The sequence below is a fragment of the Protopterus annectens genome, chromosome 8.part1 (genome assembly GCF_019279795.1).
Source record: "Protopterus annectens isolate FY-2018-M chromosome 8.part1, PAN1.0, whole genome shotgun sequence".
NCBI classification, from domain to species: Eukaryota; Metazoa; Chordata; order Ceratodontiformes; family Protopteridae; genus Protopterus; species Protopterus annectens.
Window position 1 is genome coordinate 537134240 of NC_056742.1, and position 13739 is coordinate 537147978.

Sequence of the window (13739 nt, forward strand, 5' to 3'; positions counted from 1 at the left end):
GGATACAACAGCAAACAGAAGCACTTTACATGTACCTCTTCCCCAACTGACTGCTCTCAAAGTTTGTTTTCATGATGAACAGTGTACAGGGTTAACAATGCAATTCATAACCTGAAAAGTTTAGTTCTGTACATGGACTCCAAATTGTTATGCGTTATGCAACTATTCAAAATGTACTGTCATCACTTGCTTCTAAAGGTGAAAAAAAGAAAACTGGTCCAACTTAAGACATCAGAAATTTAATATTTTTTTCTAATGAAGATCAATAATCTCAAAAAACTGCAACACACTGACAACCTGGGGTACCAAGCTTTCTTTTCCATGCTTCATACAGTGTTTTCTTCAACTGTACAGTCTGGGCAGCTTTAAAAAAAAGTAGCTGAGAATAGGAAGGCAAGTTCAAAAAGGGACATCAGCTTTTGTTGCAACTGAAATGCTGTTCAGCATTTATTTAACAGTTAATAAAATTAATGCCTTTCTTCCTTGGCAACTCAGGGTGGTGGAAGCAAACCTGAAACTGACTCTTGCAGCATATCCCTTTCTCTCTTCCTATATAAACACGTCGATATAGTAAAAAAAAAAATTGACAAGTCAAGAAAGTATTGTTTAATGTGTAATGTGGTAATATAACAGCTGGACAACTTAACATGTGGGCTTCTAGAGGAACCTGCTGTTTTCTTTTAGTCTTTGGATCACTAGAGGTCAGTACAAAAAGCAAAGTAAATCCTCCCCTCTTTATCTTCTCTAAGGCATGCTGTTAAAATACACAACTGAAGGGAACCACCTCAGCAAATGTACCTAAAACTAACTTCCAAACAGCATGCACAACAGGGTCAGTGCTGATAAGTAGGATCCATTACAGCACAGGTCCACTGCTTGCCAGTCAGGTTCACACTGGAGTATGTCTGAAACTTGGTGGATGTGAACATCGGACGAGCAAGAGCATTAAAGCCATTAATCCATGGTAAAATCAGGCAGCAAAATTGTGCAGTGATAGCCTGAACAAGTCATTCGTACAAATCCACGCATCATTAACACGCTTCAGTAGGAACACTTGATGGAACCCCATAATAGGATCTTCATCAGCCTGCAGACAAAAAGAAAACTAAATCAGACTTACTCTTGCTTACATTTTAGCAAAAATGTGATGGCAACCCAAACAGGACAACACTAATGCATTATATATTCAACTTTCACTCTTATTTCAAGCAAACTGCCGTACATGCAGCTAAATCACATTACTTGACTTGCATGCGGCTTTTTATTCAGGTCTTCTATGTCCTCTAAAAAGGATGTGAGGTTACGCACTTGGCTCCAAGTGTCACTTTGTTAATGGAATACATATTGCTTTGCTCTTACCACTATGTGCACTGCATGCCTACCACAACTTACTCGATGCCAGCAGCCTCGAATTCAGACCTTCAAACTCAAGGCTAAAAGTAGTGCCCTGGACTCCATTAGCTGCCTTTAAAAAAAGATGAGGCTGAATACTTCTGAGAGGAATCTGTCTTGCCTAGAAAACTTGGCATTTTTCTATCCCTTTAAGACACGTTTTGGATTCCAGTTTCCTCAGATTAACTCTAAAGTAGGTGCCATCAAGCAGCAGCTAGCTGATGGAATTATGAAAGAAACCAACTTAGCCATCAAGAAATGTCATTCTGCAATACTTGAAAATGTGAGATTTTCTAAGTACGAAAAAAAAATCCTCCGTTAAAGCAGAATTACCTCCAACAAAAATGAACTCTGACACTAACAGCTTCAAGGTTTCACATCACTGACTGCATGCTACATTTACAGACACCCAAGTTACTAATGTTTGATAACTTCACTAACTAGCCAATCTCTCAACACACTTTCAAATTTGTTTTTTTTTTCTTTTCTAGAATCTCTTCCCACAACAAATAGAAACCATCTCAAATAATGTTGCTTAGACCACAGTACACCAACACAGGTAGGTCACACTCTTGTCAAGTGGAAATGGCTGGCTGCAGGTGATTATATTCTGTGTAATTAATGCAGAAGAATTACAGTTTCTTACTCAGTTTAATTTATTAAACCCCAAAATGTCTGCTGTGGGAACCACAATCTTTGTGTTTTCAGTCATTCTCCCTTCACAATGCAGACTGAGTTATTATAGGTTCATAGGTTGGTACTAGGCTATCTGCCCGAAGGCATTTATAAGCCTAGCCAGAATGTGTTGGCTTTCGCCTCCCCCTTAGATTAGTTCCTGTGCCTCTGTCCAGCAGAGTCACTGAAGTGATCCCTGGGGTAAACTTTCTGTTTCCCATCCACTCGTCAAGGTTTCTCTTGAAGAGTGTTAGCGAGGAGCTCTGCCTAATATAGCTTGGGATCTTGTTCCAAAGCATGAGAAGTCTCTGGGACAGGAATCTATCCCTCTAGCATGTCCTATTTATTGTTGTGGTGAGGTTTAGATCCCTACAGCGTATGGCTCGAGGGGATAAGCTTCTCTTTAGGTGGAGCATGTCCATCAGTTCTGGGTTGGACATGGCCTTGTTTGTCAGGCAGAGATCACCTCTGAGTAGGCGGTATGCAACAGAGTTCAGCTGGAGTTTCTTCAGTCGAGCTACATAGGGCATCTGTTTGAGGCCAGTGATCTTCTTGGTGAGGTACTTCTGTGGTCTTTCCAGCTGTTGCAGGTGTCTTTGTAAGATGCATCCCAACTGGGGCATTGTACTCTATGATGGGTCTGATGAGCGATGAGTAGAGAGGCACAATGACCTCTTTTGATCTGGATGCAAACTCTTTTGTGATAAGGTGGGCCACGTAGAAGGATTTTCTAACCACTTTGGCAATGTGATTATCAAAGGAGAGTTTACTATCTACTTGGGTCCCCAGATCCCTTATGTCTTCCGTATTTAGGGGACTACCACCTATGTGGTAGTTTGTGGGTACTTTGTTTTTTCCAAAGGGGATGACTATGCACTTTTTGGCATTTAGCCTGAGGCCATGACTTTAACACCAGGTATCTGTCTCAGTGAGACCCTTTTGGAGGATGCCTGAGTCAATTATAGCCCCTAGCTTGCAATCGTCTGTGAAATTGGTCAGCCATAGTCCTCCTGTGCTTGCCTGTACCTCTGAGAAGTATATGCCAAACAGGATATAGTATAAAACAGCTGAAACATGAGTTTTCTTTCTTCCATTGAGTTACAGTGGTAGTGCTGCAAGCCACTGGCTTCTTAGATCTCTGAAAGCGGAGTTGTGCTTCTTTAACGGACTTACTCATATGTGCTTATGGTAAACTTGACACGGCTGTATGTAGTCCATTTATATTTTCTTCACTATGAAGAGATGAAAATCACGGCTAAGTTAAGGGGCTATAATTGCTGGCCTTAAAACTGCAAACACTCCAACCATCACACTCTTGTTAGGTGTGAAAGTTGTCAGCTCTTGTGACTGAGAAGTCACATCAAAGCTTGCTACCCTTGCCACATTTGATCAAAATGAAGCAGTTAAGAAAAGAGGTTTAAAACACTTAAAACTGGAACACAAGAGGTCCCACAAGACTAGAAGTACTTAACATTTTATTTCACCTTGCTGTTTGGTGCCTTTGAAGGCAGAATCTCAGACACATGCTGGATCTCAGATGCCAAAATGCTGCTGTAACAAAAGAAACCTAAATAAGACTGGTGTAGTCTGTTTTTCCCCCCTCTGTAAGGGGACAGAAAAAGTACAGTTGTGTACACTTACCATAAATGTAGATGTTAGAGTGTATTCACTGTTGCAGTCATTGCATTTGGGTTATCTGCTTGCAGTAGCCCTCAGTCGGCCTGATTAACAAAGTCTTGGGTCCTGCGTCAGTTGCGGTCCCTTCTTCCATGGCGTCAGGGGTATAAAACATGCAGCCGACACCATTACATCAGTTTTTCTTGCCCCAGATGTAAGGTGCCCCCATAATGGGAAGCAATTAAATCTATAAATACAAGGATATACCTGCAACAAAAAAGCAAATACACCAAAAAGCTTTTACAGCATAGTAAGTGAGAGTAGAGGTACAGCCAAAGGAAGAAAAGGGGGCTGGAGGGAGGGTAACCAGGACTGCAACAGTGAATACACTCAAACATCTACATTACACAACTGTACTATGTTCTTCATGTTTCACTGTTGCAGTCATTACATTGGCATAGATTCCCAAAGCTAAGGTTGGGAGGAGGAATTTAAATACAATTAGGACCAGCTATAAGGCCCTGCAAGACTGCAGTGGCAAAACCAGCCCTGGATTTAGAGAAAATTGGCAAATGATAATGCATGGTGAAATTATCTACAAAACTCCAGGTAGCAGCTTCTAAGATGTCCCTAGTAGGGACACCCCTGAGAAAGGCTGTAGAGGTAGATGCAGCCCTGGTTGAATGGGGTCTGATGCCCTGTGGGACAGGTTTTCCATGGTGCTTATAGCACAAATGAATGCACTGGCCTATCCATTCTGAAATGGTTTGTTTTGAAATAGCTTTCCCCTCTGTCCCTGCAGCAAATGCCACCAGCAGTTGTTCAGATTTCCTGAGGTTTAGTCCTGCACGTAGAATCTAAGCTGTCTGTACACCTCTAAAGAGTGCAGTATCCATTTCCTCTCTGTTCTGTGGGTTAGAAAAAAAGGTAGGCAAATGAATGGACTGATTAAGAGCCACACTGGATACCACCTTGGGCATGAAGGAGGGATTGGTTCTGAGGGACACCCTGTCCGCATGAAAGATGATGAAAGGTTCCACTGCCATAAGGGCCTGTAATTCAGATACCCTTCTTACAGAAGTGATTGCCAAAAGGAAAGCTGTTTTCCAGGAAAGACATTTTAAATCTGCAGTAGCAGCTGGCTCGAAAGGAGGAAGAGAGAGTTTCTCCAAGACAAAGTTAAGATTCCAGGCTGGAGTTGTTGGAGCTCTCCTGGGTGGCCTTAGATTTTTGGCCCCTCTGAGGAACTGCTTGAGCAGTGGGTGAGAGTAGAGGAGAGGCTCTGTGCTATAATGAGCTGAAATGGCTGAGGCATGAATTTTGATGGAAGAAAAAAACAAGCCTTTATGAAGCATCTCAGACAAGTATTGTAGAATCTCAGGTAAATTGGGCACTGCTGCATTCATTCCTTGAGATTGGTTCAAAGCACTGAATCTTTTCTATTTTGCAGAATACGATTTTCTAGTACTAGGCCTCCTTGCCTCTAAAATGATATCCATCACCGATTTACTGAGGGATGGTTCATAGGTAAAGGAGAGATTAGGTAATTAGCCAGGCTGCTAGGTTCAGGGTTTGTAGCTGAGGGTGCAGAATCATGTTCTCCTGCTGAGACAACAGGGAAGGAGTCTGACGGCAGGTTCCATGGAGCAAAGCGTGACACACTGCGAAAGAGTGGGTGCCAGTGTTGGCAAGGCCAGTCTGGTGCAATTAAAATCGTCCTTGCCTTGTCCTGTTTGATCTTTAGTAGTACTTTGGAAAGCAGAAGCAGAGGAGGAAAGGCATAAACGGATAGGTTTTTCCAGCTGAAGGATAGAGCATCCACTTTCCAAGCTTGCTTGTGGGGAAATCCTTGTGCAAAACTTGTCCAGTTGATGGTTCTGGGGGGAGGCAAATAAAGTCTATATCTGGGATCCCCCATTTGCTTGTCAACATGTTGAAAATCCTTGGTTCCAGTTTCCACTCGTGTGGGTCCATGAGGTTTCTGCTTAGTCCGTCTGCCAGTGTATTTAGTTTTCCTGGCAGAAATTGAGCTTGTGCTCAAGGCTGTGTTCCACAATGCCATGGCTAGTCTGCAGAGGGGGTAAGAATGTGTACCCCCCTGATTGTTTATGTACCACGTGACACTGGTGTGGTCAGTTTTTACCATTAGTTGTCCTGGAAGAATGTGGTCCTTGAAGGCTGCCAGAGCATTCTGTACAGCTAACATTTCCTTTTGATTTATGTGCAGGTGCATTTGATTTGGGTTCCATTTGCCCTGAATGCACTTTCCTGACAGGTGAGCCCCTCATGCATAGTCTGATGCGTCTGTTAAGATTTGTTTGGCAGGGGGTAATGTGAATGGTAGTCCCCTGTTTTGGTGGCAGACCTCCGCCCACCAAAGGAACTCTAGGCGTAGGCAAGGTTTGATAGGAATCCCTGCTTCCAGATCCTGTGAATGTTGACACCCATAGGCTTTTGAGATACTATTGTAGTTTCCTCATATGCAGCCTTGCATATGGAATTAGAAGAATGCATGAGGCCATGAACCCCAAGGCTTGCAGTATTTGCCTTGCAGGTAGCTGGGTTTTTGTGGCCACTTGTTTGAAGTAAGTTGTCAAATGTATCTGTTTCTCTGGTGTGAAGAAAGCAGTCTGGAAAGTTGTATTCAAGCTTGCTCTCAGGAATATAAATGTACAGGGTACCAGGTGGGATTTCTTTTTGTTTATGGTGAACCCCAGACAAGTCAGTACCCTTTTGAACAAAGACCAGATGACTGAAAAGAATGACCTTGCTTTCTGCCTGAATTAGACAATCGTCCAGGTATGGACATATTTGAATATTTCTTTGGCTGCAAAAAGCAATGACTGGAGCTAGGCACTTTGTGAATACCCTGGGCGCAGTAGATAAGCCAAACGGCAGTGCAGAGAACCGATAGGGATGTGCAGGTAAGCTTCTTTTAAGTCAAGTGTTGCTAACCAGGCATCCTTGCCTAGCATAGAATGCAGATGAAGAGTTAGCATCTTGAATTTTGGAATCACCAGAAAGGTGTTTAGAATAGACAGGTCCAGGATAGGACACCATGTATTGCCTTTTCTGGGTACCAGGAAAAGTCTCGAATAGAAACCTTGTCCCTTTTCCTCTTCTGGTACCAAATGAATAGCCCCCATGTCTAAGAAAGAGTACCTGATTTTGGGCCTCTGCCCACTGATTTGGGGGTAGATCTGGCCACCCGCTTAGTGTTGGTAACATGTGGAAATGAAATCTGTATCCTTGGGACACTATACTTAAAACCCATTTGTCCTGGTAATGAGTTCCCAGTTTCTGGCCTGCAGACCAATCTTTCTGCCTAAAGGACCATTCAGTTGGGAAATGCTTGGAAGTTTTAAAAGCAAGTCATTAAGATGGTTTTCCATAGGGAGGAGTCTTACTGCTTCCAGGTTTGGGCGCAGAACCCCCCCCCCCCCCCCCCACTGCCTGGTCTTGTGTGTCCCTTGGGACTAAAACCTGGGTTTTCTGCTGTGTCTGGGTTTGGCTTGAGAAGACCTGGAGGGGGCTGGAAAGGACCAATCTTTAGATGGCCAGTGCCTACTAAATCTAGGAAGATGAACTTATAAGAAATCTTTAACAGTCTGCATAGATTTACCTTTGTCTTCCATCTTTTTAAGAATTTCCTCAGCCTTGTTGCCAAACAGGCGATCCGGATTTAAGGGATCATCCAACAATTTAGCTTTAACATGATCAGGCAAAGATTGCTCCTTAAGCCAAGCATGCCTTCTGAGCACAGACCCAGTAACAGCAGCCCTGCAAGAGGCCTCTAATGAATCAAATCCACATTGCAAAGTATGTTTTCCAACCTGTTCAGCAGAATGCATTAAATCCTGTAATTCTTTATTTTCAGCACAGTCGGGAATTAACATTGTTTTCTGTTTAAGCAATCCAATAACATGTTGTTGATACTTTAACATATGAAACTGGCAGTTTAAAGCCCTAATGGCCAAGGTTGCAGAAGTGTAAACCTTCTTACCCCCATCTATCCAGCGCGCTGGAGTCTCTATCAGGGGGGGATAGGATTTTTAGCAGTAGTAGCCTTAATGCCCCTGGGTCCCTGTAAAACAGTCTCTGGATCCGCAATAGGATTTTTAAAAAGGAACCTGTGAGAATCAGGAACCCTGTAATATCGGTCAGGTTTTCTGGGAGCAGGAGGCACAGAATCAGGGGGCAAACTAAATTCTGAAAAGGCATCATCAACAATGTCTAGTACAGGAGGTATAGCTAAAGGCTTATGCTGAGGCAGGAGTAAGAAATCCCTAAGCCTCTTTTTTTGAATCAGAAAAATCCTGGCTTTCCCAGTGGAAATGCTCCCTTAGAGTATGTAAGGTTTCACCAAAAGAAAAATCCTCAGGAGGGGAAGCAGAGGGAATGGAGTCCTCTGCATCAGAATCCTCATAAGTAGATAAGGGCAAATCCCGATCATCAGAAGAATCAAGAAAATCAGAAATTCATAAACAACTTCAGCCTTAGGTCTCTTAGAAGGGGAAGGTTGGCTTCCCCTGATTAGAGTTATAAGATCTTCAGCCATTCTTATCATTTGTGTTTTAGGCATAGAGGCCTGAGCATGCGGCCTGGGCGTTGGTTTCTTAGGCATGGTTCGAGATTTTGGCCTAAATAACGAATGAGGAGTCTGTTTAACATGCAAGTCCGTAGCCCTGAATACACCCTCAGAAGCCGATGCCTGCACAGTGGCTCCGGACCCATCCAAGGTAGACATCCGCAAGTTCCACAGTTGAAGCATCTCGCGGCATACCGGACTCCGAATGGGTGTCAGTAGAGGCCTGCGAGTCAGAAGTAGTGGGTATCAGGGGCTGTGAAAGCGCCTCACTGAATACAGGCGAACTGGCGACTGGCTTAGGAGAAGCGTAGTCAGCAGCTTTGGACCTCGGCGGCCTGTCTATCTTTGCATTTTTTTTTTCGGAATCCCGGTAGTCGGAAGGCTAACAGACGACATTTCTGGATAATTAAACAGAGAACCGAAATATTTAGAAGCAAAAATATACCGACAACGGATAGTGCGCTGTTGAAATAAAACACAAAACCGACAGCAAGGCACGTTGTGGTCAGGGCCTAAGCAAGGAATACAGTACGGATGAAAATCTTTGTGAGGTATTTGCTTTCCACAAGTAATGCAATTATTAACTTTTGCTGACATCGGTAATTGTAAGGAGCAAGAAAAAGTTTCCCCAACGGGGTACTTAGCTTTAGTTGAAGAATTTCGTTCTGAAACTCGAAAACAAAATTTCAGGAGTCGGCCGACCGGCACTTGCAATCTGCTTCTGCTTCAGGCACCGCACGGCAAGAAAGACTGATGTAATGGTGTTGGCTGCATGTTTTATACCCCTGATGACCTGACGTCATGGAAGAAGGGACAGCAACCGACGCAGGACCCAAGACTTTGTTAATCGGGCCCACTGAGGGCTACTGCAAGCAGATTACCCAAATGTGATTACTGCAACAGTGAAACACGAAGAACATCATTTACTTATTATCTTTATTAAATTATCACTTATGACGTAGGTAAACAGACGTATGTAAATGAAAACCCAACCACACTGACAATTTTAGCTGTAAACATTATACATCACTTGAAATCTATCCAGTCGCCATCAAACATTAATTACATAGCCCATTCAAGTCCTGCCTTCTTTTAAACCTCATTCCCCGTCTGCATGGTCTGTTTCCACAAGTTCAATTTTTTTCCATGTAATTTGCTCCTACCCTTTTCTAAAGGTCCCATTTCCAGTTGCTTTCTCTGTTACTATATTCACTACTTCTAGTACAGTTGGTTTAGACTTTGGTTTCCATTTCCTAGTAGCTGCTTTTTTGGCAGCCACCATAATTAGACGCAGCAAGGCCTTGCTATGTATAGGCAACTGCAATTCCGTATCACAGCTCAGAAAATCATTTCCTTAGTCATACCAATTTGCTCACCCAGTATTTCTGATAGAAAGGTCTGCTGGAAATTTTTGAAGTCTGTCAACTCATTACACTCCCAGAAAATATGTTCCCAATTACCTTTTGTCCCCCATCAAACCTCCAACATTTGCTATCAGAGGAAACATTCTTTAGAGTCTACTTTGGGTATAAAAATACCTATGTAAACACTTCCAAGCAAAGATCTTAAATCTTCTAGACTCTATTGCATATTTGGGAGACATACATATATCCCCCCATTGTTTCTTTCTGACTTGCTTATCCAATCTCTCTTTCAAAGTCTTTCTAACTTCCTCTGATTCTTACAGTTTTCATGCAATATTTTATATCTACTAATTACTCCTTTTTTCTGATTATTCCTTTAACTGCAGCTTCTGTTGTAGATCCTACTAAAAACTTTACCAGTGCTGGTCTTTCCCTTAGGATCCCCCAATCTCTCTCTCTTTGCCTATACTCTGATATCAATCCTTGATAGGGAAGTCAATCTCTAGCCTGCAGTCCAAATAAATTCATGGCCTCTTTCCATTCTATTATCAATCCCTCTCTAAATAATTGCTCCGAATACCTAGCTTCTGTTGCCAGTTTTCTCTAATTCCAGCCTCTTCTTGCCTACTGTCTATATCCCTAACTGCAGTCATCCCTATTGGCTGAATCTCCTTCCTACATTCCCGTGTTCGTTTAGTTCTTAGAATACTTGTGGCTACTTTACGAATATAAAACTAAGAAATTATATATTCAATATATAATATTCTTTATGGTTGCTGTTATTTTCCTTAAGGATCTGCAACCAAAATCCCAGTCCCTCATTTCTTGAGCTTCCCTCAGTTTCGTCATCCCTTTTCACTATGAATTATTGGTTGAGACAGAACATGTTTTAACCAAGACAGCAATTTTCTCATCAAAACTGCTAACAGTCCTGGATATTCACACTTCTAGTGTACAGTCAGTCAATATTCAGTTCAGGACTGAACACCAATTCCCATCTTTGCCCACACTGCATTCAGAGTAGACATTTGCAAGTAGCAGCTCACCACAGACTACACGGAATCAAAGTATTCCTGTACTTAGGTGACAAGCTCTCTGCTGTCCCATCAATGGTAACCAAATGAACACAAGGAAGTCTCTGGTTAAATTGTTTACCATCCTGGGGACTATAATGAATCTGAAAGTCTCACATTATTTCTTCTTTCATTCTAAATTTAGTGCTCTCCTGTAGGGAACTTTCCTGCCTCAGGACAGATGACATCTCTGCAATAAGTATCGTCTATTCACTTAACTCAGTGTGCGCCACAGACTTGCCTCAGAGCTCAGAGGGATGTATTCTCAGCCCACTGCTATTCAGTGGGCTCACCCACGACTGTTATACTAAGTTCAACCATGTCAAGTTCTCTGATGACACCACAGTTGTGGGGCTAATCACAGAGGAGGATGAAAGGGCATAAAGAGAGGAAGTGGCCTCTCTTAGCAGCTGGTGTGAGGGCAACAACCTTGATCTGATTGTAAACAAGACCAAAGAGATTGTCCTAGACTTCAGGGAAAGGACAACAAACCATCCAGCACTTGTGTTCAATGGTGAGTGTGTGGAGAAGGTTAAGAGTATGAAATTCCTGGGTGTTCACATATCAGAGGATCTCTCGTGGTCAGGAAACACCCGCCAGCTGGTCAAAAAAAGCCCACCAACACCCCCACTTTTGAGGAGGCTGAAGAAAGCCAAGCTTTCTCCTCATAGCCTATCCACCTTCTGTAGAGATGCAATAGAGAGCATCCTCACCTGCAACTTCAGTGTGGTATGGAAGCTGCATAGTTACAGAAAGGAAGGCGCTACAGAGAGTGGTGTGGGTCGCAGAGAAGGTAACCGGCTCCAGTCTTCCATCAATACAACTTTATTCTGCAAGAAGCATCAGAAGGGCCACCAAAATAATACAGGACACCACACATCCTGTGCATGGACTGTTTAAGAAGATGGCACTAGGCAGAAAATATCACAGCATTCGCTGCAGGACAAGATTCAAACAGTTTCTGCCCCAACAATGATTACACTAGTCCCATGGGTCTGGACAAATAAGTCAGTTTTTATTTATGTAACATACACACAAATTCCAAGCAAGTGCAATACTTATATCCATAGTCATTACTTAACCCACTGAAGTGCAATATTAGACAAATAACTTAGGCACTGTGCAATCTGTAGTGTGTTTTGTATTACTTTAAATGGGGTAGTTAATTTAACTTGGGGGAGGGTATTCTTTTTGTATCTGAGTATTGGTAAATGTCTCTGCTCTTTCTTACATGTACTGGGAAGAATACACTAGACAATCTCGACGTACTGAAATGTCAAATTCAGTACGTTGAGACCGAATAGTGAAAAGTGCAGTTAACCGAAACTACACTATGTCGAATCCGCCGCTATCGTGGTGTCACGTTCATGACGTGTGGTGCAGTTTGTGGATTTATCTGGGGTTTCAGATAAGTGTTTTGTGTTTGAGGATAATGGGTAGGGACTTTAGTGTGTGTGCGTGGTGGTGTTTGTGTTTAGTGCGACCTTGGAGTTAGAATATATAAGTAGTGGGGGGGGGTGCGTGGGGTGGGGTGCAGGGGTGCTTGCCCCCCTGCTCATAGGTAGGTTAAGTGTGCTTGTGTGCGTTATGTTTGTTTAGTTAGGTAGGTGTGTCTGTACGTGATTATGTCCTGGTTTGTGTGTGTGTGAATGATCGCAATTGTAGTATTCGTGATTGTGGGTTTTCGTGTATGTAGTTTTTCAACAATTCAGTCTTGAAATACTGAAATTCGACATTTCAGTATTTCGAGATTGTATAGTGAATCCACTGGGAATGGTACTGTATTTCTTATGTTTATTCCCCTACTTGTATGCATTGTTTTACTTTCCTTTGTAATCTCAAGAATTGAGCTGATGCATGAAATTTCGTTTAGGCTACACGTGTGTAGTTCTAAATGATAAAGTTTACTTTGACTTTAGGCCTTAAAGCAGCTTCATGTTTTATGTTTTTTATTACAGATTTCACATGAGGGTGCTTAAGTGTACACTTAAAGTAACCTTGGAATCTAGAGACACCACTGGTACCAGTTGTCCTAGGGGAATGGGCATTATACAACGGCACTCTGGGTCAGGGTGTGCAGTCATTATCAATCACACATTTACATAAAGGTGCTAAAAATGAGAACTTCTCAAAAACTGCTGACGTTTTAAAAACATGTCATACATCCAAGTCAGGTGATTCAGTTGTTTACACGGCACAAAGTACAGTTTTGTACCTACCATAAATGTAGATGCTCGAGTGCTAATACAGCTGCAGTCATAACAGATGGGTTATCCTGCCGTCAGGAGGGTCCTCGGTCGGCCGAATTCCAAAGTCTAGGTCCGGCGTCAGTTGTCGTCGCTTCTTCCCTGACGTCAGTGCGGCAGGGGTATAAAAGAACCAGCCAACGCCATTTTCTTCAGTTTTTCTTGCCCCAGATGTCAGGTGCCCCCAGAAGGAAGGCAAAACATAAATTTATGCAATAATGCAATGTAATATAATCAAAGAACAGTGGTTTGCAAGCAAATACACCATAAAAGAATACCCCAATCAGGTTGTATGAGGAGGTGTTTGTCATAAGGCCTGTCCCAAGAGGGGATGGAGGGAGGGAAACCTGGACTGCAGCTGTATTAGCACTCGAACATCTACATTTATGGTAGGTACAAAACTGTACTATGTTCATCGTGCATACCAGCTACAGTCATAACAGATGGGTAGAATCCCAAAGCTAAAAAGGGGTGGCAGGCACTAAGTGGAACTAGGAGGAGCAAGGATGCCCTGCAAGACTGCTGTGGCAAAGCCCGCTCTAGATTTAGAGTATAGTGGAAGGTGATAGTGCTTGGAGAAAGTGTGCACAGAACTCCAAGTGACTGCTTCCAAAATATCCTTGGTAGGAACCCCCCCTGAGGAAAGCTGTAGAGGTAGCTGTGGCCCTTGTGGAGTGAGATCTGATGCTTGTAGGTACAGTTTTTCCATGAAATGAGTAACAAAAGCGTATGCAGTGGGCTATCCATTTTGAGATTGTCTGTTTGGAAATAGCCTTTCCTTGAG

At 42.8% G+C, this 13739-nt stretch overlaps 1 protein-coding gene across 1 annotated transcript in view; it reads right to left on the bottom strand.

Moving 5' to 3' along the window:
- Nucleotides 1-223: 223 nt before the first annotated feature.
- The window catches only part of NUTF2 (nuclear transport factor 2), a 368686-nt gene continuing 355170 nt past the window's right edge, over nucleotides 224-13739 (bottom strand). Inside the window, exon 4 of the mRNA XM_044081652.1 lies at nucleotides 224-1087. Coding sequence (XP_043937587.1) covers nucleotides 971-1087 — 117 coding nt within the window. The 3' untranslated portion in view covers nucleotides 224-970. The remainder of the gene's footprint in view (nucleotides 1088-13739) is intronic.